Below are 26,173 nucleotides of genomic sequence, written 5' to 3'. Positions count from 1 at the left end.
ACGAGAAATGGAAGAATCACAGCTATCGCAATCCTGAGAATGCATTATTGAATCTTGAGATAGTGCACATATGAACATTTTCTTTTTACTCGATTTGTTAAAAAAGTACACGAGATTTGAGCATTTAAAAGGAAAACATTATTTATTCCACAATATAAATATTTCCCTTTCAAAGTCATCTCTATGTCAGCGAAGAATACGATGGCTGGTTACCAATGCGGTATATTTTGTTTGCAAAAAAATCAAAAAACAAGTCGCGAGACGTGAGTAGGCTTCCGTCGTTTTCGCTCTGGAATAATCTCAAAAATTTGTCGACCACACCAAAACAAGTGTTACTAGTTTGGCCGTCAAAAACCAGGCCGAAAATTGACAGATAATACATGTGTACCAACTGAGGAAAAAACAAAGGCTTTTACAATTATGTATTTAAATTGGCAATTAAGATATTCCTTATATTTTTAAAATCAAATTTCTAGTTATCAACTTTTTGTCGGTGTTTATATATTTTGTTGAAGTATTAACGTTAACTGGTCACACTTTTTTGTTAGACTATCATTATTTGTATTCGAAATAATGATCTTTATTTTTAATGTACTTAAATTATTCGCGGAATGAATTCCGAACTTTGATAAACAAAGCATCATTTAAAAAAAAAAAATATTCAATTATTTTTCCAATAAGTCTACTTTTATTTTCAAACAAAACGTTTATTTTTAATGAAATTGTTCAGTAGAATGCATCAACAATTTAAACCATTTATAGTATTAACAAGAATCGGGCGACACAATCACCGCAAATGGCGACGAAAATGAAAATGACTAACAGAAAATGCTCTATACGTTTAACCTTGCTTCAAAAAAATACAATATGACGATCTTTGTCAGTAAAACAAACTGTTTAACCATATCAAAGGAGCCACTCAGATGCAAACAAACCATCGATAATGTACCTATTGAGCAAGTCATGTAGTTCTCATACCTCGATGGAAAGATCTCCAGCAACTGTGAACTTTATGGTGAAGCACGAGCACAGACTAATAAAGCCACAGCTATGGCTGGCTGATTGCGAGACCACTATATTTATTCATTTTATTTTGTTTGAGAAATCAACAGTTCTACAAACATATTTATAGTAAACAAACAGATATAGGGTATAAACTCAGAACTAATAACACATTTCCACAAAGTATACAAAGTTAGTAAAGAAAATATATTACATATATAATAAATACATATAAAAATGTTATTTTCATGTAATCGTAAATATTTTTCAATAATGGAAAAACAAACACATGCTTACTGAAAGCAAGGTCAGGATATACAAGATATGCATCCAAATCATCATGATCTATGGGATGGAAGTAATAGCCGTCACCAACAGGACAAAAAGCCTTCTCAAACCAGCAGAAATGAGAACCCCACGCTCTATCGCAGGCAAACATTTCAGAGATTAGATCAGAAATGAATCGAAAAGGTCTGTCTGTGGTGTTGAAGATATAATGAGGTGGGGAAGAAGCAGAACGGGCTTTTGGAGAGACCATATGGGCCGTAAGGAAGATACGATAAAAATAAATAAAGTCTGAAAACTTCTGCAGTCGAAGACTACCAGAAAGGCTGCCAAAAAGATGGAAAGACAGCTGAATATCGTTATTCCAGGACAGCCCAGACCTAGACCAAGAGGAAGAAGAAAAAGAAGAAAATAAAAATTCAGTAGGATATCTATCATAAAATATCAGTAAGTAGTTATTTTTAATTTGTTTTTCATACTTTTGTTAAAATTGTTTAAAATATGAATAAAACTGTAAATGGCAATTAAAATCAGAATTTGTTGTATCTATTACATTTTATCAACTTTCATTTCCTCTAATAAAATAAAATAATAAATTTTAAAACAAACGTCGTCGCTCCTGGAATTCCAACTCCAATTAAAATAAAGTATCTTTGATATTGTACGGTAAGAACATTTCAGCCACCCTTGTTTGACAACAATGTCCTACCCCGTCCAGCCTTGTCCTATCATCAACCCTTTGCTGACGTAACTATCGTCTGTCCGTCCTTTGTGCCGTAAAGCGAATACTTCGCATCGAAATGTTCCACGGGCGCTTGGCACGCGCGGTATTTAGGAAGGACAATAGAGGACATTTTGCATGCATTAAATACGGCCAACCTCTTCGAACCTCGAATGTCTTTAGGGGACATTTTTGTATATTTTCGTTATTTTATTTTATTGAAATAAACGGCAATTAGTTTTTTTTACATATAGTTACACATACAGTCAAATTTACGTACATGTAAATATAATTATAAGTAATACACAGCATTTAAAACAATATTATTAATTAACAAATTGAGAAAGTCAAAAAAGATAAACTATATACCAGTTTGGTATTAAAAAAAATATTACCTTTTTGGTATTAAAAATACTTTTAACCAGTTAAAAAAACTAAGAAAACAATTTTGAATAACTCTAAACGATAAAAATAAAAATAAATATACGTATTATTATTTAACACTAATACTTGGGCAAATAGTATATATTTATGTTTAAAAAATTATAATGATGTAAAAAAAAATGAATTAGATAAATATTTTGTACTTATAAAAAAAATCAAGAAAAAAAATCAGAAAAAAAACACCAATAAAGAAGTTTAAACAATTTTGAACAACAGTAACAAATAGTTATCTAGAACTATTACCCAAGAAGAAGAGCCAATGAAAAAAGTCATGAGAATTGCAGGAGAGAGTTATCATTCCCTTTCCGCACCTAATGATGAACTAATTGCAGGGCATCTTGATCGTTTTTGTTACATGAAGGTACAATGATCAGTCTTACGTCTTAGGTACCAGTCTAGGGACTATGACATATAAATAACTTTTAAATAAATATTTCATGTCAATCATGTCGGGAATCGAGCTTGAGACCTCTTGCGTGACGACTACGCCACAAAACGTGCATTAATTATTACCATGAGTACTTTATTTAGTTTATTATTACAATATACGACAGGTGCACAAATGTCGAAATCCATATTGTGTATGTCTGAGATAAGCATAGCCAAATCAAGTAAAAAAAAATGCGCTGCGTTGGTTTGGGTAACGATTCAGTGCCAATGTTGATGGATGCAGAAAATGAGGAAGACCAATAAAGACATATTTATTTTATAGAAACATACGGTCAACGCTGATTAATTATATAATAAAGATAAGGTGGAAAGACGGACCATTGAAGTTTTTAAATAACTAGTGGACCCGACAGACGTTGTCCTGTCCGAACGTTGGCCTGCCTGCTTTTAGCTTGGAAAAATACTTTTCGTTGACAAGTGGGTACCTAGGTTCTTGTTTATGATTAAATTTCATAATAAAAAAATATAAATATTAAAATATTGAATTCAATCAGGTACCTAGGTACTCGTTTATGGTTAAATTCCAAAACATAAACCAATTAATTTTTAAACAAAGAATTCTTTTTGCATACGCTAAACTCGGCTTTTCTCACCAACAGAGATGCACTTTGTTCATGAATGCGATTTTCAAAAATGTATTGAACGTCAGTTAATATTATTTTAGTTTTACAAAAAATCTAGCTTACAGAAATAAGTGGGAAGAAATTTTAAGAAATGTAACGAAATAATCTGATTAGGATCCATAAAAACTATTTAAAAAAAATAATTTTTTAAACACAAAAAAACAACATCCTTCCATTTTTTTGAACATCCATTCTCGTCCAATGGAACCTTCGTAGGTCGATGAAAAAATATAAATGCTTGTAACTTGTTTTTACACAGATTCGTTTGAAAATTTTAATATTTACAAACATGCGCAGCGGAAAGATCTACATTTCGCTAAAAACCGCACGTAAATCGGTTTAGCCGTTGAAGAAAACTTCAATTACTGAAGTTTTCTTCAACGTGATATTACATCACACGTACGGGAGAATTATATATATGAAGATAAAACACCAAAATCTACTTTGTTTTAATGCAAAAATTATCAGGATTCCCAGATATGCTGTTTCAATATGTAATATTATTATCAAAATAATCATTTTTTTACATTGAAATTTCTTTAAAGATTGAAATTATCTCGTTTGGTTCAAAAGCCATGATATTTTGGAAATCGCACAACCACAAAATCTTGTTTCCTGAACATTTCGTTTAATGTGAATCCCGTGGTTTATCCTTGGTACACTCATATTTAGTGTCCAAGCCATGACAATGTAAAAAACGGATGTTTAAAATATATCACATGTTAATTAAAACATCCATTTTATGTTACAAAATACATATTTCTGTCGAAGCTTTTGAAACGTATTCCTGAGTTATTTGTGAATAAATAAATAAATTTACATTTGCATATTTACATTATTTTTTTTATTTCGTTTATCGGGACTCAACGAGTTAAATTATGAGATTGAGGTTTTAAAATATTCCATAGTCTGTAATTCAAACGTCAAACTATGTTAATGTCTAGTTATAATAGCATCAGTGTTACAAATTATTTAAACTATTACGTATTTAAACATTATTTACGGTGGTTTTGTTAAGTTACTACAATCTGCGTTAATGTTACGGTATGAAAATGTATATTTAAATATGGGGTTTTGTATAAGGTCTTGGGGGTTGTGAATTCTTACCTATTCGCTATTTTATACTACCCTTTAACTGCCGGGATGGTTTTTAATTTATTTATTCACTGAAATATATGGTCATATACACAATGATGCAGTTATAATATAATAGATATGTACTTAATAATAGACTAAAAAATATTTCAAACTTAGTATAGTAAAAATTTTCACGTGTCATAAGTTATATGACAGGAGAATTGAAATTGAAAATAAAAAAAAATATTTTAGTACATAACATAAATGCCTTCGTAAATTAAAAATAAAAATGAAAAAAAAAGTATTACTTACTTACAACGATAATGCCAGTATGCTGACGCTAATTTTTTTTTGAATTAATAAATAATCATGTTGAACATATCGCTCGCATTGGCTCCGATAATTTTACTACGCAAATTGCGAATTCTATGTATTTATGATTTTTTTGCTGGATTAGTGTTTACGTCAGCACAGAAAAACGATTTGCAATTTAGTGCAACGAGTACGTTTAGAGGGTACACTAAAATCGATTGTACTAAGTAAATTAGGGCAGTCTTGAAAGTAAAAGTAAAAGCAAGAAAAAAACATTAAGTCGGCTATTTGTCTTCTATTATACGAGGGTTGCATCTTAAGTTTTGAGATATGGCAACACCAGTGTAAATATGTTAAATCTGATATTATCATCGTAAAGTTTGGCATTTTTAATCCTAAACGTATTCGGATCGTTTTGTCATAGAGTGATATTTGTGTTGTGTACAGATACTTGAAAAATTATTTATGTTAAAAAATGGAAATAAATCGTTAACATTTTCGTGCGATGATTTTCTATGACTTTTGACGTGGATTAAATCAAAAACAGTATGCCAATCAACTCGCTACGACTTTTGTTAATGAAACACCATATCAAGTCACAGTGTTTCGCGGATTTTCTGAATTCAATTGTGGTTGCACTTTGTTACAGGACGAATTTCGTGTAGGTCGTCCAAAATCGGCCTATTGTGCCAGAAAAAATCGATGCTTGCGTGAACTGATATTGCAAGATTGTCATGTGATATACTGTGAGACTGAAGCATGCTTAGACCTTAGTTTTATTTGCATACATTTAATATTGCACGAACATTTGGTCGTCAAAAAGATTTGTTCGCGTTGGATACCGCATAATTTTACAATCGCTCAAAAAAGGGTCGTGTTGATTGGTGCAAACAAATGATTAAAAAAATCAATCGCGGTGCTTTAATAAAAGACGTCTATAAGATTGTGGCATTCGACGAGTCATGGGTCATATGAACCCGAAACTAAACAACAATTGACACTATGGGTCTTTCAAGACGAGCCAAATCCAACAAAATTTGTTTGCGCACGAAGCACTTCGAAGCAAATGGTCACCTGTTTCTTCAGAATAACTGGAGATGTCGCCACCGTTCCATTAGAGCAACGTAGAACGGTCAATTTTAATGATACCTTCAGCTGGTCTTTAATCACTTGACAACGGAGGGGAACTGCGACGCGCCTGCCCATCATTTCGTCCACACGGAACGTCAGCAACGGGCAAGAAAGGAAACGTCCACTGACACGCCGTGCCCTAGGTAACACGTTTACCGGTGGACGTCGAGGAAACTTCAGGTGAAAACCCACCCGGGAGATAAAATGCACAGAATTCGTGAGATTTCGTAGATTAAATTAATGGATTAACGGAAAATGGGCGAATAGCGGAAGCACCTTTATCTACGGGGTTGACGTATTTTTACTAAGCGGAAAATCATTTTTATTCATTTACTTTTACCCGCGGCTTCGCTCACGTGGCATTAGGGAGTAATTAGTAAGGTAATTAATTCGTTTTGTCGCTAAGCAACAAGAATTTTCCCGATGGAATGATATATTTTTTCGGGACATAACGCTCATCAGTTTACCTATTCGTTCTAATTCACAAAGCACTCTCTTAATACCCACCCACAACGCCTATTTCTTCTCTAACTCATATAGGGTCCATGCCGCTCGACTGTGGAATCATCTCCCATCCACCATCAAATATGTTGCTACAGTATCTTTGTTTAAATCGCGTCTTAAGAAACATGTCCCTTCTATTCCTAATCTCTCTTCCTTTCCTCTTTTTTTCATTTTTCCCATCAAGTAATAGTATTGGTTTAAGGTAATTTATTTACAAATACATTTATTTCTATTTTTATAAATATCTTAAGCTTTTTTTTTATCTTTATTTTCTATTGAATATGTTTTTACTTGAATTATAAAATAACAACTTTTATTTTATTGGTTGGTTGGAAGAAATTGCCATTTAGCAATAAGCTCACCAATGTACAAATAACATTATGTACAAAAAATTAAATAAAAAAATATAGGTCCATTGGGCACTGCAGCCATAGACAAGAACACATCCTCGTCTCTCGCTCTTAGCTCCCCACAATATGTTTGTTTTTCTTACTATTTTTTTCTTGTTTTGATTAAGCGAATACAGTTGCGCCTTGGAGTTAGAGTTTATTGAACACATTATATTTACATCAGTTACAAAACTTCTGGATTGAATAAATGTTTTATCGTTTTTTCATTACCGAGATTTTTGTCAAGGATCTATCCTGTGCCAACCACGCGCACTACGGAAGACTAGGATTAAATACGTATCTTCAAATTAAAATGGAGTAATAAAAAAAAAACTGTTAAAAGTAATGGAACAAACGTGTTAAAGGAGATATTACTAACAGAATCATTGAGAGATAGAGTGGAAAAATAATGAAGCAATTAAAATTTGAGTCGAATACATTTAAGTTGATTAAATTTTTCGGCCTTGCTTTTTATATTTAATCTAATTTTTCCTTGTTCGTTTTACTTTTTGTTCGTTTTACCACTATTGCATGCAAATTGAAGCAATCAGTGACGGGTTAATTAAAATTAGCTTCTAGACTATGCAAGTTACGATGTTCTAATTGATCTTGCATGTAACCTTTTGTATTAAAGCAATTAAATGCGCCGTTCAGTAAAGTTATCCTAATGTTAAATAAAATATTAATAACATCGACGAAAATAGTCCGTCCGTGGTGTAATAGTCAGCGCGTTTGCGTACCATGCAAAAGGTCTTGGAATCGATTCCCTACATTGTTGACACGAAATATTTATTTACAAAGGTGTTTTTACACTAGAATATTTCAAAGTCATTAGACAAGCATTTGAAGCGTAAGACTAATCATCTTACTTTCATGTTACAAAGATCGGATTGGCGCCTAATGCATTTTTAGATTCGGAAAGGGAATGATGAAAAACAGAAAAATATTTAATGAACAGTGTTTTGAGTATGTCCAAATGCTTGCAGACTGGCTGGATTTCCTCCCAGGGGAGAACAAAGAGGGAAATCATTTAAAGAAGGGAATGTGGAAGTCTAGGGACTTACAGGGCTTATGACCTGTCGTTGACTGGTTTAAATGGCCATTATACATACTGTTCATTTACCATTCTTCCTATGTTTAAACACTCACATTTATTTTACTCTTTCACCTTTTGACTTTTGTGAAGTAAGAGGTCTTAAATCTTTATTAAAGGAAGAGTTGAGAAATTGTGAATGTTACATAGTGTGTTAAGTGGCCACTTAAGCCAGCCAATAACAGCTCATTAGCCCTGTAAATGCCTATACATTGATATTTTCCTTTCAAAAATGTTTCCTCTCTCTGTTGCAATAAATTTCGATATTAAAAAATCTTAAGAGAGCAATAACTAGCATGTCTACAAACATTTGGACATTGTTAAATAAAAAATATCTTGAAAATTATCTCTATTATAATAAAAAAAAAATAAAAGTCACGTAAGTTTTAATGTTTATGGTGTTTTTTTAAGCGAACATATTCATGTGATTTATTATAGTTTAATTTCTTGATGATGTATGTTATTGTTTGTTTTAGTAATAAATATAGAATGTTATTATGTATCTTAATTTAAAAAATATATATCTTTAGTTTTATGTTTTAACTTTCCTGTTATTTGTTTTTCTGGGCCGCATATCATTTTGCTCCTTCTCGACATTTGTAAATATCACATTTATTATTTTTAGATAATACAGTATATCTCTAATTATCCGGATAAATGTGTGCCAAATTGTATTACTTTACAGCTTATTATAGTCACATTTAAAACATACGTAAACATGTCTAGCAAAGTTAATTGCACAATAAAACGAAAATGAAAAAAATCTCTTTAATTTTTTGTACCTAGATATTAGGCAATCTGGATGACTGGAGCTTGGGTAATCGGAATTCTACTGTATTACTATAAAAATATTGTTACGAACTGAACTTACATTTTCTATACTGGCAACTCATATACGACTGTACATATCCCGTTCCTATTCAAATCCTTATATTTCCAATTCTTGTTCTTCTACCGTCCTGTGCGCAAGTCACATGTGAAAAGTAGCCTCTCTGATAATTTTTTATCAAATACTGCGTCAGCATATTCGTATAAAGTGAAATTTAGTGTTATATAAACAGCTAAATAATACAGTTAATCATCATCTACACGATACCGGTATCCGTGCTACAGCAATAGTGAAGTGCTCTATATAAGAAACAATCGGAAGGACTTTAAAAGTGAGTAACAATTTTCATACAGTCCACTAAAACTCTAATTCCTCTGTTATCAGTGCTCAATGCCTGAAAGGCATTGAACTGACCAACCAAATATAATTGAAATTGAACAGAACAAAATCATTCGATCTTTGTCATTTAAGTGTAACAAGGCCAGAATACTTCAATGTTATGAAGAGAGATTGGAGTATTTTAAAATTGTAAAGTTAGAAACTAGAAGACAAACTATATTATGATGTACTTGTATAATATAACTCACAATAATGTTGATTCAGTGTTTCCTGTTGAAAATGTGTCAATGTACGTTCCCCGTAGGCGTCTGAGATCACCTGATACATTTTACTATCCAATTTTTACAAACACTATCGCACATTTTAACCCCCTTGCAAGAATCTTAAGACAAAATAGAAAAAAAGTTAACATTGACATTTATCATGATAGAGCAAATGATTGTACAAAAATATTACTATGTGTCTTAAATCCAATGCCTCATCTTTATTTTTGTGTATGCAAATTAGTTTTAGTTTATTTTATTACATATTATATATTCTTTTTTTCACTTTTCTTTTCTTTAAAAAAAATAATAGTTTCTTACGTTTAACTCAATTTTATTTCTTAAACTCAATCTTCATTCTCATCTTTCTCTAAACTTAATCTTTATTTTCACTTAAATTGATTTAATTACGCTACACACTTATTTTATATAATTTATAAAAGATGGTGGAGTTCTATAATTGAGGATACATATGAAGAATGTTAATATTTTTTTAATTTTTTTTTTTATTTATTGGGGATATCAACAGTAATACATGTAACAAAAATATAACAAAAAACATATATAGAGAATAAAACCAATGACAGATATCCACAGAAATACATTAAATACACGTACAATACATACTAGTGTGTTTGTGTGAGTGTAAGTGAGTGAGAGGGTGGGTGAGTGGGTGTTATATTGGAATGAGGGTGTCAAGTGTCGAAAATATAAATATGTTAAAAATATTAAGAATTAGAGATTAAATGTAATAAAATAAAATAAAATAAGATAAAATAAGACTTTATTATTGAAACTAAGTATAAGACAAAAAAGTATGTTTTAAGACGCGCATTTTAAATGTTATTTTTTTACAATCAAATGGATCAATAATGGGAAAGTTCAAATTATATTCACTAGCAAAACGTATAAGTGGAGAGTTCTGGGCATAGTTCGTACGAACTGCTGGCACATGAAATAGAGAGCTCGACGTGTGACGGGTGCGGTAGCCGGGGACATTTAATGATAACTCCGACAAAAGAGCTGGACTATCAAGGCGTCCACTGAGTATGTCATGAAGCACCCCCATGTCCAACAGTAGACGGCGATCTTCTTAAGTAAGCAAGTGGTGTTTTTTGCAGGAAGACATATAATTGAGATCGGTATACCTGCATCTCCAGTTAATGCTTACTTAAAAATTGTATGTATTTTATGTATCCTTGTTGAACTTCCAAATAAATAAAAATCGAAAACGTAATATTGAAGGAATTTCATGATCTTAACAATGTATCTATCCTGAAAGCATTAATTTTAATTCCTGAAATAAGTGGTAAAACTAAAGTCGTGTCTGTTATGTTGGCATGCGTCGCACAGCGCTAGAAACATAAATCTAACCACAGCAGGTTCTAACATTCTTCATTCGGGCAAAAAGCGGATTCGCTGATAATAACACCAACCGAATTATGCCATTACAACTACCCTTTAGTAATAGGGTGCCCTCAATGTTTCTTACTTTTTTTAATATTATTTTATTTTTATTCCCCTCAGTTAGTTATTATCCCGTAGCTAGTGTTGCGGACTCACGGATCAAAAGCTCGAGGTTCAAACCTCTCTCTACCCTAACTTATTTCACATTTTCGAATAGTGAGTTATTCGTAACTTGTTGAAAATGGCCTCAAAAATTTTATTATTCTATCATCATTTCATGTTCGACGACTAGTCAGCAGCGGACGTCCAGCACGTGAGAACCTGATGCTTTTTAAAGTAGGCAAGCGTGGTTAAGGCTCCCAGAAGGCATCCCGGGATACGGATGGCTGAGCAATATACTGAATATTGCCCAGCCTTCCGTATCGTCTGCACTTCGTGACATTTGTCACCGGAGTTTGCTGCGTCTGTTCTCTTATTTCTTCATTCTTTACAAAGCCAAACCGCCACACATCCGAAATTCTTTTGAGACACATTTTCTCAAAACTCAGTATTTTGCTATTTTTTTGGCCCTAGTGAGGTGCCACGATTCGCATCCGTAGAGGAGAATTGGTTTTATGTAGGCGGCATTTGGTTTTCACTGAGTAAATACCAAATCTCCAGACAACCTTGATTATTCCAAAAAAATAATCATGTGATTTAGAGGATAAAACACGGGAGTCCACTTTTTGCAATATTGAAATAAAAAATGCAGGAATTACCACAATAAGCTATTTTATAGATTTTATGCATGAATAAAAGACCGAAGTCGAATTTAAAACCTTTTTAAATTTCGAATTTTGAATTCTCGCGAAAACAGTTATTCCATTCATGATTCATGTTTATGTGTTCCTGGTCATTGAAATTTGTTTAGAACATTATCACAAATCTTGACGTCACAACAACCAAGGTCAATCACGTCGCGTTTTTCCAGCAACATATTTTTACTAAATTTCTTTTTTACATTTATATATGAAGACATTTCTCCACAATATCCATATTGATTTTGAAAATACAATTAAGTATTCTAAATGCATTACACATATTTTTATTGGTATTCGTAGTATGTGATATTTCTTTATTACTTTCATTACTTCTTTAGTATATCTATATACTTATCAATCTATATTATGAGAGTATAAAAAAAACTTTAAAAAATATTAATTCTTCATATTTACGGACATCTCATCTCAGCATCTCATCATCTCATCATATTATAATAGTAACCTTTTTTTAAGCTATTTTGAGATTTTGCTTTTTCCTCTTATCTTATTCCTGTTTCTAAATCTATTAATACGTACATTTCAATTTAATACAATTTCTTAATTGGTTGCAACAGAGAGGGAAAAATTTTTGAAATGGGAATATGGAAGTCTACGAATTTACAGGGCTCATCTGTCATCCAAAATACACACTGTATAACATTCACTATTCGGCTTATAATTTAAACATCCACATTTCCTCAACTCTCCCATCTGTTGACTTTTGTGAAGTTGTAAAGCGCTGTTGACTTTTGTGACTTATCTTTTGTGAAGTTCTGTTGACTTTTGTGAAGTCTCTATTGCAACCAATTAAGTTCTAAATAACTCCCTAGGGAGAAAATCCAACAAGTCTGCAAACATTTGGACATACTTAAAAAACTCTTAATACAATTTCGCTCATAAAATATTTCGGTATTCAATTAACACTTTGTGTATTAATATAAATACATAACGCAAAAGTTTTCCCTACCTGATTCGCTAAAAAAATAACACATAGTTCAACATTTTTAACAACTAATACGCAATGTAACTGTGTCCGGGCAAATAGAGAACCCAGTTATGTGTGTGAAATTAAACGAGAACCCTAGACGAGTGATTTCGTCTCAATGTTGACCACTTTTATTAATATTTCAAAATCTCTACACCAGTTTCAGATTTAATTTTTTGTTAATCTCGAAGTATAAAAATTAGTAAAGCTATTAAATCAAAAACTTCCCAAAAATAAAAATCTATAAAATTGTACTATTTGCTCACTTTTAAAAATATTTCCTTTATAATTCATGTCATTTTTTTCTCACTGTTTTTTCCGTCCTTTCTTGCAATATTTTATATTATAATTAGTAACGCTAGTGATTTTAAGTTATTGTAAGTCCTGATGATGAGGTGGTAACCTCAAAACCGTTTAACATACAACTAAAAATCAAATTGGTTCCCGGAAATTTATAAATAAATTCTGTAAAATGTCACACCTAAAATTGAAACAAGTTTTTGATTTTCAAAAATATAGTCATATTATTTCAAACCACCCTGTTATACTAGGTGATTTATCAGGCTTTGCCAACTGCGTGGGATTTGGTATTAATCACAAGCAGTATATTCTATAAGATACAATTAATTAAGATTCTTACAGTGTGATTTAACTTATTTTGTCCCTCAGACTTACTTGTAGCATATTATATTGTTTTCGTGTCTCTTTTTTTACGAAGAAAATATATAATAAATTAACAAAATCTGTCCTCTAAAAACACTCAAGATAGTCTGCGGAGATAAAAAAGAGTTATTTTTAGCCTAACTTATTATATCTTAGTTTATAAATCGTAATTTACAATCATATATAAAAAATTGTTGTTCAATTGTGGTTTTAAAATTACAACGCATCTTTGTTCTATTGAATGTGTAGAATGTTGGTAGTTGAGTGTTGGTCGGAGTTCTTACCTTAGTTAGAAATTGACAGAAAAGATTGCTGTTTAATGCGTATTTATTACGAATAAATAATGAATTATGTCGGACGAGTGTTACGTCGATGATGGGTTGAAGAGACTACACTTGAATTACATGCTGGAACTGAGTGACGTCATCGAGTTGGACTGACTGACTGAACTGAACTTGTTGGGCTGACTGACTAGCGTTGCCACGCCCTGCAGTCTCTTTATAGGCGACGCTCCTTTGTAGTTCATTTATTTATGGTAGAGACGATGTGAATGTACTACAGAACGATGCTCTCAATTTCTGTGCAATACTGTTAGAGTTGCATTATAATGTTGTTTCGAATTCTATATAAAATCATAACATTGCTTTCTTCGGTCATCACATTATTTGAGGTCATCAATTATGGACTATGTACCCTACAAATGTGCCCATCCGTGGGCTTACAAAAAAATATTAACAAGTTTAAAGGAATGAGCAAAAGAAAAATTCATCTAAAAGGCACTTTATTTTAGATCCTTAAAGATACATTATAGCATTTAAATCCGCAAACTAAAATGAGGTCTTCAGAGTAAGAACTCGTGAAAGTTCTTTGCTTAAATTCTTTACGTTGCGTTGTACGGATAGCGATGTTTTATTTATGAATAGGCTTCAGGATTTAACAATTTTAACAGCTTGTACAATACTTTGTGTAATATGATTTATAAATAAATAAAATAATTTTAAAAATATAAGTTTTTGTCTGTATAACAAAATAGTCAATAATTCATAGCATCTTCACCAAACACTGCGCAAATGCCGCGATCAGCTTTGGCAGTTTTATTCCCTAGATTGAACACAAACAGATTTAGGTATCGAATATGCTCATTTTTGTCTACTTAACATTCCATTTTGAAGGTTTATAATCAAATAAAGTAATAAATGTAACGTAAAAGAAAACACAATTCTTTATAGGGCAGAAGGTTTTCTTTTGAATGACCTACAACTTTTACCATATTTTTTTTCCTTTTAGTGCTCATTTGCAAATTCAGAGAAAAACGGACACAGCTTATGTCAACACCAAATATACATATTGAAAAAAAACCCGTATATTCAAACACTTTTTTAACCTAAACAAACATTTATGTACCTACGTTTGGAGTTAACAAAATTGCAAAATATTTTTGCCAGAATAGAATTTACAAGCTTTCCACACGGCAAACATTATTTTACAAAATAACTCAGCGAAAAAATCATTATTTTTTGCCCAAGTTTGCGGTTTCAGAGCAGTTTTCACGAAATTCAAGCTTTTTAAAAATTTACTGAAAATGATGGTGTTTATTTAAAAACTGCTTTGTTTCTATTTTTCGTTTGAAATGATTCTAGTACTTGGATACTTATTTTCGTTTTTTTTTCCACAGACATGCAATACAAACCCATGCGCTAATGGTGGAACATGCTGGAGTAGTGTAGACTCATATTACTGCGCCTGCAGACCAGGATACACGGGAAAGACATGCGAAGGTGAGTAAATCATCATCAGAACATGCAATATACATCACGATAAAATTAACAGTGTTATATTCCTTTGATTATAATAGCACATAAAAAAAAACTATTAACAATGTTATCAATGTCAATGGCGATGCCTTTTTAAAAAAGAAATGTACATAATTACTACTTTGAGTATATCAAATCTTTCGAAGTTAAATAACGGACCAAAACAGTCTTCGTCATATCCGTATGCTTTCGTAATATTATTTGAAACAATAAAAACATGCGTATAAAAAGCAAAAACCATTCGCACTTAGATGCTGTTAGATGGCCAACTTAAGTTTTAATTTAAATTGTTTATATATATTTTTAGTTTTTTACCGATTAAATTTTTAAGGTCCTCGTGACTTTTTAATTTGTTTTAACTAAGTATTTTTTTTTTATTACATCTTTTACTTTATTTTTTAATATGTTTTTTTTCTCTTTCTACTCGCTACTTTGCCATATTTTTTTTAAAAATATGCTTTTTGCCATACACAAACATTAATTTTTTTACTATGAATTTAAATATGTTTCTTACTGGGTATTTTGTTTTTATTTCGCATTTTACTGAGTTTCAAAATATTTTAATAGACATATTTATATATTTTAAATGGTTTTAACTATGTTTTCACTACATTTATTACTTTGTTTTTATTATGTTTTTGCTTCGTTTTTTTACTACTTTTTTACTATGTTTTGCTACAATTTTACTATGTTTTTACTAAATTTTTTACCGTGTTTTTACTCCATTTTTTCTTTGTTTTTCACTTTGTCCCATATCTTTATAACTGTTTCTATATATTGATTACTGTTTTTTTATATTTTTTTTTACTGTCTTAAAACGGGGTAAATAACCCTAGTTAGGCAGTCAAAGCAACTTTGTATAAATAATAATTTTGTGTATGTAATATAATGATAATAATAATAATAAGTAAAAACTTGTAAATAAATGTTCTTAAAAATTGAATAAATATAGTTCCGTTGGACTCAAATAAAAACTAGGTGATTCTAAACGAAAATACAAAACTAATTATCCATAGATGACGCTTTAATTTTTTTAAATTCAAAAATGCTATTTTTACGTTTATTTTCAACAGGAAGTTTTACACAACTTGGTTTGCGGAACAAATACCATAACAATATAATTTAGATCCTTTTCACAAAATGGTGTACAAAACAAAAAATAGTCTTATTTTTTGTGTTCAGGTACAAGTCCAGTAATTATGAAATATTCTAGTGTAAAAACACGCTATTAAATAAATACTTCATTTCAAATAAGTCGGGAATCCAACCCGAGACCTCTTGCATGGTAGGCAAACACGCTGACTATTACACCATGAGTCTGTTATTACTAATAACAGTAGTATAATATCTTTATCTGGCATTTTACAAAATAAAAAACACATTTACACACCACAAAATATTATAATAAATAGTAAAATGTGTACATTAAAAATATATTTATCTTTTATCACTAACACTAAAGTACAATGTACTATGAATATTTCCATTGTTGGTTTTTTTTGTATCTATCTATGTAGGTAAACCAATATCAAGATATATGCAAGTTGTATGTGCATGTATGTGCTTAAACATCGGAAATTAAAACTTTAAGCCCAATCACAGAGAGAACGCTTAGATAAAAAATCCGTAATGAAGACACAAGACGGACATTTGGCACCGAAAATATTTTGGATGGAGCAGAGCAATTTTTAAGAGACCATGTAGACAGAATGGACAACTCCAGAATACCTTACATTATTGCTAAAGAAATTACATCTGGTCATCGTTTTCCTAGTAGACCGTCTAAAAGATGGAGGAATAGTTGGATCTCAACGTTCCAAGAGTAGCAACTTTCTGCCAAATCAGATCAACAGATCTAAGAATATCAAATAAACTCTAACGTTTTAATTAACTGTGACTGATATCAGTTGGCACATTCATTTCAATTAACCAATTTTACAATCAATAAATACGCGGTTCACTGATTTAACAAGAAAAATCGTATAATTAGTGATAAAAAAACGTTTTAATGTTAATTTTGCTTCATCCACAACTATTCTAGTCCTGCCATTTTTTTTACAATACAAAATAAAACCGTCATCATAATTTTGTATCCATTCCCCACTTGGATCATATTACATCTAGAAACAGCTTGTTAACCTATCTTTCATCTGTGAACTCTTGTCTTTAATATTTAAATAAACTACCAACAAACTGTCTGTGTTTATAATGTACATGGTAAATATTTACTTCAAAGGGCTAGTTATTTTTTTGTTTACTTTAAAAAATAATTAAACTTTTAAATTTACTTCAAAGAAAAACTTTACAAAGTTGTATTTATAATACGTAAGGATCTGGTGGAATGTTTTGGCTGTAGCTTGTGCTTCTCCGTATTTGTTCTAATGACGAGGAAATCACAGAAAACCCGCCAGGAGAAGGCGAACTGATGTCATTCGTCAACAGACTTTCTGATCCACTTGAAATTTGGTGCTCTGCAATATTTGATACCTTATATTGCCTTAATTATATGTATTATGTATAATGTCCTCTCCTGAAAAGTTTTTATGACTTATTCCTATTTGAATATTGTGTAAAGTCTGCATCGCATTTTTAGTTATATTCTCTGCTACCTGAAAAAGAGGCAATTCATCAACATATTTCATATCCTTAGTTTAAAATTCAGAAGGAATTTGGCTGGTTTGATATTCTTGCAGAAATTAATATCGAACTGTAAAGATGCCCATGATATCCTTGCTCAGATAAACCTTAATGTACCTCGCCGCTACTTGCGTACTAATCCTGTCTTTGCTGTGGGAAATTTTAAAACTAACACCGTATTCTTTTTCCCTCTGCCAAGGATCCTCAAAACAGTGAGCGAAATCTCACTAAATGGTACTGTCGATGTGTTCCTACAGCAAGGCAGGCATTTAAAAAGCAAGCGGTGTTGTCTCTCCTAACTCGCGATGTCACACTTGCCATTTCCGCATAGATTATGCCATATTTATACCTTTTGTTAATTATACATTTTGTAAATTTAAGTTTATTTAAAGACTGTTCAAATTAAGTAAAACCATTAATGCCAATCTATTAGGGCTTACTTAGGCCTGTTGATTGGCTTAAAATTTTTTTTAAAACTGATGGAGAACATATAAGCATTGATTTTGGATAGCTTGAATCTGTGAATATAGCTCATAAACCCTCCACGACTTGTCATGATTTGTATAAGTTTGTATCCTGTATGCTACATTTTCCTGAAATCAAATGATTACGATATATGGTATGAATAATTATGTCATAAAAATGTTCTTCAGCAAAAACTGAAATTTCTCATTCCAGATGACTTTGTGGTGGAGGCTGTCGGGGCAGCCGATGGCGCTCCTGAGGGTGGGGGCGGCGCTGGCTCTGTAAGGGAAGTTCGCATCCCCCTGGCTCTGTTTCATGACAGGCTTCACAACGTATACATCGCTGCAGGCACTTTGGGTGCTGCGATGGCCATAGTCGGAGTTGTGGTAAGCAAAAAAATGTAATTAACAAGTCGTATGTCTGAGGCAATTTATTGCCCTTAGCGCGGAGGTTCGAAATTCACTTGCTGGCGAGGTGATTGGGATATTTCGTGCTGTAATTCATCACCGTCTTTAGACATTTTTGCATGTTGTAGTGCAAAACAAGCGAAATAAATAGCTAATTAAAAGTGTAAATTTAATTATATAAGTTTATTTAGGCAAATACTTGTAGGTGAGTATACCTAATGAGTATACCTTCCATATATCAAGAATAATAGAGTATTTACCAATTTATTGTATTTTGTATGTTGGCCAAAGGAGAGTAGAGTATTTACTTATTTGTTGTATTTTGTATGTTGGCCGAAGGAGAATAGAGTATCGACCATTTTTTTTTGTTTTGTATGTTGGCCGAAGGAGAATAAAGTATTGACTAACTTTTTTTGTTGTTGTATTCTTTTGTTCTCTTTATTTGGTAAAAAACGGACACAACTTATAATAACACTAACAAATTATTCCAAAAAAAGTGTGTGTTTAAGTATTAGTAATTTTTGTGTTGCAGTCGGCAGTAAGCGTATTACTATTAATTTTTGTAGTATGTAGTGCTGGGAACCATATTGAGGTTAATTATTTGGGTGTCTGTGTATTTAAATTTTCCATAAAGCCAGTAATTACAGTGCACTAATAATAAAAGAGGCAATTGAAATAAACAGACACCCAAATAACATAAACAAAGACGATAGGCTTAAATTAAACTCAACGTGGTTCCCAGCACTACATACTACAAAACTGAATAGAAATGTGCCTGCTGCCGGCTGCAACACAGTACAAATTACTAGTACTTAAACACACACTTTTTTCTGGAAAACACTCAGTTTACCCTGAGGTTGGCCGAAACGTCGGAACAAATCCAACACACACGGTATCACCCAAAAAAGAAACATATTGATAACAATGACCGTGAAAACCTTTGCACCTCTTTAAGTCTATAATTCATGGCGTCTTCACCGTACACTGCAAAAATATCGGGAGCATTAGCAGCTTTATTTTTTTGACTGAGCGCAACTGAAAGAAGTGTCGAAAGTACTTACTTTCAAATTATTATGAAAATAAAAATTTGTTATTAGTGTTATACAATTTTTATTATTTTACAAGAACACTACTACAGTTTTGGGAGAGCACTCTCCTCATCGACGGATGATATAAAACTAATATAGTAAACACAGAATATTGTTCAAAATGTCATAGAATTTTAACAAAAAATAAAAAATATATCATTGAAACTTAGAGCAGGGAGGTTTTATTCCACTTATCTAAGGTGTTAGCATATGAATGGATAGTTATCTAAAGTACAGATATGAAAACATGACTAATGAGGGAAAGGACATTAAGTCTAATTGTAAAAGAATAAAAATTGTGTACCACTATTAACTAAGTTTTATTTTTATAATAAAATGTTAAGAAGTGAATGTCGATTCAATTAACAACAGCACTTACTTTCATTTACTCGATATTTTAAAGACCGGTAATCAAATAAAATAATAAATATAACATAAAAACGAATACAAACTCTTGTTGGACAGAATTATTTTTTTCCAATGAACTATTTTTTTTAAAACATTTTTAAATTGGGAAAAACGCAACTTATGTAAACATCAAGTATTTTGGATTATTTTTACTGGAATATATTATATTTGGAAAATATAAATACTTGAAAAAAAAAATTACATCATGCAACACCAAATACTATATTTAATTGCCATAAAATTAAAAAATACCAATTTTATCACATTGTTTATAAGCGATTTTGATTAAAAATTTTGAGTTTAGCATCTTTTAACATCAACCATTTTTATATTTTTACAGGAAAATGATTTAACGTGTGTTTTAAAACGGAGTTTTTTCTTTTGTAAAATAAAATCAATGTCTGAATTTCGCATGTGAAAATATATATTATATAATCTGATTTGGGCTGATTGAATCGAAAGCATAATTGGATAACGACATCGTTTAGCTTCCGAGCTGTGTAACAGCTATGTATATAATAAAATGAAGCTTTCTCCTTATTAAAGTTCAAGGAAGGCATGTATCTATCCGCAAGATCTAAGATCCAATTACACGAAGAACAACTTTCCGCATTCAGCTCCGGGTAAAGATAACAGAATTTCATCATGTTACCTTATTACTGATATACCTAGCCATTATTTTACCTCTTAACCGGAACATATACATATATGGTACAGATCCATACTTCCGCTATATACATACAACCCTAAAATGCGGTATCTTTAAAACGCGAAGCAAAAATTGCGAACAACCCTTTGTATAACGCAGTTTACGTACAACGCGATTTTCGTACAAGACATCATTCCAACAACGTAAATGACTTGGAAAGTTTATCGATTAGTCGATATAAAGAGGTTTTAACCGAGTAAAAAAATAAAACTAAATGTAATTAAATATTTGTATATGACTACTTACCAAATTTTCTATGTCTACCGGTTTCGAGACGTACCGTAATAACATTTATTAAAATGTTTGACCACAAAGTTAATGCTGTAAATATTAATAAATAAAACTTTTTTCGAAAACCAAGATAAAAATTTGGAAAGTGAAAGGGGTTTTCGGCCCATTAGCAAAAAAAGGTTTTAATATCTGTGGCTTGGACCTAGAAGGGCCAATGTCAAATCTCATATTTTTCTTGCCATGTAGAATTGTACGTTCTGCCAAACAAATCAGTCTGATTTGTGAACAATTTTTTTTTCTGAAATTAAATTAACGTGGTTTTTATACGACGTGGTACGAATATTCTGATATGTATTGATTCAGGTTTGCTTATAGTATGATTTCCAAATAACGCGGTACAAATTGATCGCGTTATAGGAGGGTTGTACGCGGAGATGAAATACATATACATACGTACGTATATGTATTCCATCTCCACATGATCAAACACACGGTGCAATTAATGTCAACTTGTCAATTAAATGACAATTCTCAAAAAGTATGATCATGTATCACCTTTTCGCTCCGAACTCAAGTGGCTCCATTTTTATATTAGCGCATAAACTTTCAATCTCTCTCACTTCTTTAAAATATTCTTCTCAAGCCTTGCGCTCCAAAATATCTTGCTGAAAATTTCTTTTGCCTTTCTGATCATGATTTTTCGCTTCGCTCTTCTCATGAGACTTCCCATTGCTAGACATTGCACATCATTTTTTAGCTATCATTTTTCCGTCCAAGCCACAAGACTTTAGAACGAGCTACCTCTTCATATAAAAAATGCACCTTCTCTAGCCACCTTCAAGAAACGCCTGAAACATTATTATATATCCCCAGAATCCTGAACTTCAGTTTTTACTGCTTTTTTTTCTCAAATGTATTTTTTAAAATTCTTTTTTCTTTCCTTGGTTCCTGTTTCTCTCTCCTTCCAAACTCATTATCTAATTCCACATTTTCCTCATCATTTAATACGTATAACATAATGTACTTTTATTTTAAATATGTAATTATTATTTATACATACACGCCTTATCTCCCAATTTAAAAAAGCAGCGGTTGTTTTTAATTAATTAAGATTTTTTTTAAATATTTTATTTTAACATATTTATGTATCTTTTTTATGTATTTTGACTAATCTCATCTTTTGACCAGTCTGTTTTTTGGTTGGCTGAAAGATATTGCTTTTAGCAATAAGTCCACCAAAGCACTTATTCTTTGTACTTGAAGTTTTAAATAAATAAATAAATTATTTCAAAGGAGATTAAAAACATACGTAATTATTTTTTACAGGTGCTTAAAGTGAGATAAAGAACACCTTTAAAAGGGGAATGTGAATACCTTGGCATTTACAAATATAAAAACTACTGAACTACGCACTGTGTAACATTCAGCCTTCTGCTTTTGTTAAAACATTTGGAACTTTAATAAGCTCTCTTTATTTTTCTGTGAAAATAAATGCTTTAATTTTTTTTTTATTTAAAGTACTGTCCATCTCTAGCGACTTCCGTCTTTTTGGCTCATCTTTTGAGGTTATTTACGAATCGAGACATTTTTTGTCATCTTCATAAGAATGGAAGTGCTGCTCAGCTTGGCCATGAGTCATCGATCGGAACAAGTGGTAATCGGAAGGAGCAATAACCGGAAAACAGTAATTCGGTGGTTGGGGTAGGACTAACCATGTTAGCGTTTCTAAGTATGTTTTGAATGGCACCTGGCTGATTTGAACTGTACCTAAAACGTGAAATTGATCATCTCATCTTCTTTCAAAGTTATCCAGATACGTTTCAGTTGAAGTCAACAATCTCAAGCAGAACTACCTTTAAAATGAATAATTTTTTATCACCCAGCCAGAAATCGAACATCGGACCTCAAAAATGACATGTGAATGCGCCTACCACTGCACAACAAAGCGAATTTATTTTCATTCAATTTCTTTCATCAGGATTTTTACTCCAGAATAACTATCCAGTCGAAAATACGCGTACATTTCACATACAAAACCATATTCTCATCATAGAAAAATTCATTGTCACTTGTATACTTTGATTCATCGATTCCGTATGTTTTTGACTCTCCTTTTCCGGTGATGTGTAGCTAATACACATTGTATCTACTAAATTTTATTCCTCTATAATTATAATAAATACTAGGTAAGATTTTTGGTATTCCTTCGGTGTACATTTAGGTATCGATCGAAATAATTTATAAAATATATTCAATAATAAATATTTACTAAATGTTATTTAATATTTTTAATAAATCAATTACCGACTTTCTATGTCTACTGGTTTCGTGTCGTGTCCGTCTCTTCGTCAGGCGATCAATAAAAACCAGCACGACACGCATTTTAATAAGCAACCCTTACATGTACTGATTAAGTTATGAAAAAAAAATGTAGTGGGTGAAATAATTGAAAAAAGTGGATTAGGATGAAGGGAAGGGTGTGAGTTTAAGAAGTATTGGGTGACCAATACAATGGAACATCGTTTAACGGGCTAAATTGATAAGTTGTTGACAAATTGACAAGCAAAGGAACTTAATTTTTTAAAGCGTTTCTAATGGGAAATATTTCTTAAAATTTGCTTTTCATTCTTTATTATTTTTAAAATTCATATCGTGTTGGTTTTATATGTTTATTAAACAACCATGGTGAAGGTGTGTAGTGGGTTTTGCATGTTGGTTTAATTGGTGTCCTGGCAAAGAGACGGGTACGTCTCGAAACCGGTAGTCATAGAAAAGTCGGTGAGTGGTTATGTACAAAGATTTCATAACATTAAGTAAAAGTTTGACTACGATGTTAATTCTTTAAATATTAATAATAAATATTTTTTGGGAACAGAAAAATTATTTAATAAGAAATAGGATATAAATCCGATGTGATGCATTGTCGCGGTGATTTAGTTAAAGAGTATCAATAACTATACGATTGTCTAAAACACTCTTTACGTGTTACTCTTGATGGTATTAATATATTCGCGAGTGAGAGATGTAACTTCATGCGTGACATAGGCCAGTCTGCACTACTGTCAAAAAACGCTCAGACGGCTTAGTTGCTCTCGTAGCTCCGCTAAAGGTGAATCTTTTGCTCACGCTATGAGCGTGAGCAAATGGTCTTTTCATGTTTTTAGCGATTATATTAAAAATTTTATAACTTAAGACTTCAAATATCGTTGATTGAAGCAATTGCCTGTGAATGTTCAATTTTTCAGATTTTGAATCCCTAATATTTGTAAGGGTATTGACGACACAGCACCGGACTGCACGATTTTTTTTAGCAATGTAAGGAAAGGATTAAATAAACAAAACAGTTAAATGTATTGAAAACAACGACGTATTATTTAATAGACTCGTTACTAGCGCATAATTAACTAAAGTGTTTATATTTTATTTCTTTATATAATGTTTTTATGCTTAATAAAGATTACTAATAAAAAAATGTATACGAAAAGGGCATTATAAAAGACATTTAACAATCGTTTCATAGAAACGGATGAAACGGATGAAATGAATGACATGAACATAGAATTATAATAAACCAGAAGGCGCGTAGAACCAAGTTCATAAACATCGTACTGTGTTCGAAAATACCCCTTCTCCCCGACATTCCGCTTATGCGCATGCGTAAAGTAGCCCCGTTATGTTACCAGACCGTGAACAATATTCACAAATATAAGATAATTTTGTCTTATGTTATGTTATATTTTACAGCAAAAAATATATAACTGACTGGGCTTTGAAAAAAACAAGGACTTTTACTAGGCAAACGGAAAAAAATAATTTAGTAGTTAAGTAAACTAAATCCGTTAAATATACTATAACACTGAGGCTTATCAATAGAAAGCCTGGTAAGAAATTCGACTACCCTGTCAATACTAACTAAATGTTCACCTTATTTTATTGAACTATCTGACAAATGGTAAGATAGTCGAATTCATAAATAATATTACATGAAATGTGATCTTACCGTATTCCCCTTTAATCTCAGCAGTATTTCATGCAACATGGCATAATTGAATTTAAATCGGAAGTTGCGTACTAAGCAACGTCTACAGAGTACCTATGATCAAAACGTAAAACTATTCATTTGTGAGTAGTTTGGTCGGATTAAGTTTTATGCGCTTATAGGGTTTCTGGACTATTCTAATTTTATGGACATAAATTAAAATTATTATATCAAAATGAGAAAAAGTAAATCACGATATAAATTAATTATATCGTGATTTACTTTTTCTCATTTTTTCATATTGTTGAGAGCAACATATTTAGTAGGGAAATATCGTTTCTATTTATTATATGCTAATGATTAAAAAGAATATATATTTTACAAACACCATACTCCAATAAACCTTGATTAAAACATATTTAATACCGTTAAGGCAAGTAAACGTAGTACTTTCTTCTGTTCATACGTGTTTCCTTCGCGAACTTTCGAGATCTTTTAATCAAATTTGAATTTAATCTACGAAGAAGCTGTAAGTTTCAACTTAGTTTCATGGCTATCAATAAGGCTGACTGCTTTTACCTACCCTCCGTTCTACTACTCTTACATTATCAATCATTTCACTTCTACTTCTACCCCTTTTCTATAAACCCACCTCTGCCATAGATGAAAGAATAAAGGCAGCGGATAAGACTTCAAAAAGTCTGTGAGTAGGTATCAAAAACCGTAAATATTAGATTTTATATTCGAAACACTAACTTTGTGGTTATTCATTATATTTAATCGGGTTGTAGTCCTGTGGTTAGTGTCTCAGACTCACGGATCAAAGGTCCACGGCTCGAAACCTACTCTACCTCAACTTGGTTCCCATTTTCTAATAGTAAGTCATTTATAAATCGTTGGAAATGGCCCTCAAAATTAAATATTTGGGTCAATCACAAGAACGCAAATAATTATTAAAAAGAAAAAAAATGGTAGATATTTTTTTTCAACCACTTTTTTCTACTCCTTTAGTTTACTACTGTCTTATTTTAAAAATCATATCCTCTTCACTCCCCACCTCCTGTTTTTACAAAAACAACACAACAAATAGAGTTGACTTATTTACTCCATCTATTTAG

General features: G+C 31.6%; 1 protein-coding gene across 1 annotated transcript in view; it reads left to right on the top strand.

Annotated features, from left to right (window-relative positions):
* The window catches only part of LOC148273753 (uncharacterized), a gene marked incomplete at its 3' end in the record, with an annotated part of 79,989 nt that extends 61,370 nt beyond the window's left edge, over positions 1-18,619 (top strand). The window contains exons 6-7 of the mRNA XM_088238252.1: positions 14,993-15,095; positions 18,447-18,619. Coding sequence (XP_088094378.1) covers positions 14,993-15,095; positions 18,447-18,619 — 276 coding nt within the window. The remainder of the gene's footprint in view (positions 1-14,992; positions 15,096-18,446) is intronic.
* Positions 18,620-26,173: the final 7,554 nt, after the last annotated feature.

This window comes from Micrasema longulum, unplaced genomic scaffold (assembly GCF_059751315.1).
Source record: "Micrasema longulum isolate JH-2025_06_02 unplaced genomic scaffold, ASM5975131v1 h1tg001845l, whole genome shotgun sequence".
Taxonomy (NCBI): domain Eukaryota; kingdom Metazoa; phylum Arthropoda; class Insecta; order Trichoptera; family Brachycentridae; genus Micrasema; species Micrasema longulum.
The sequence above is the reverse complement of the archived record's forward strand: the minus strand, read 5'-3'. Positions and strand labels throughout refer to the sequence as shown.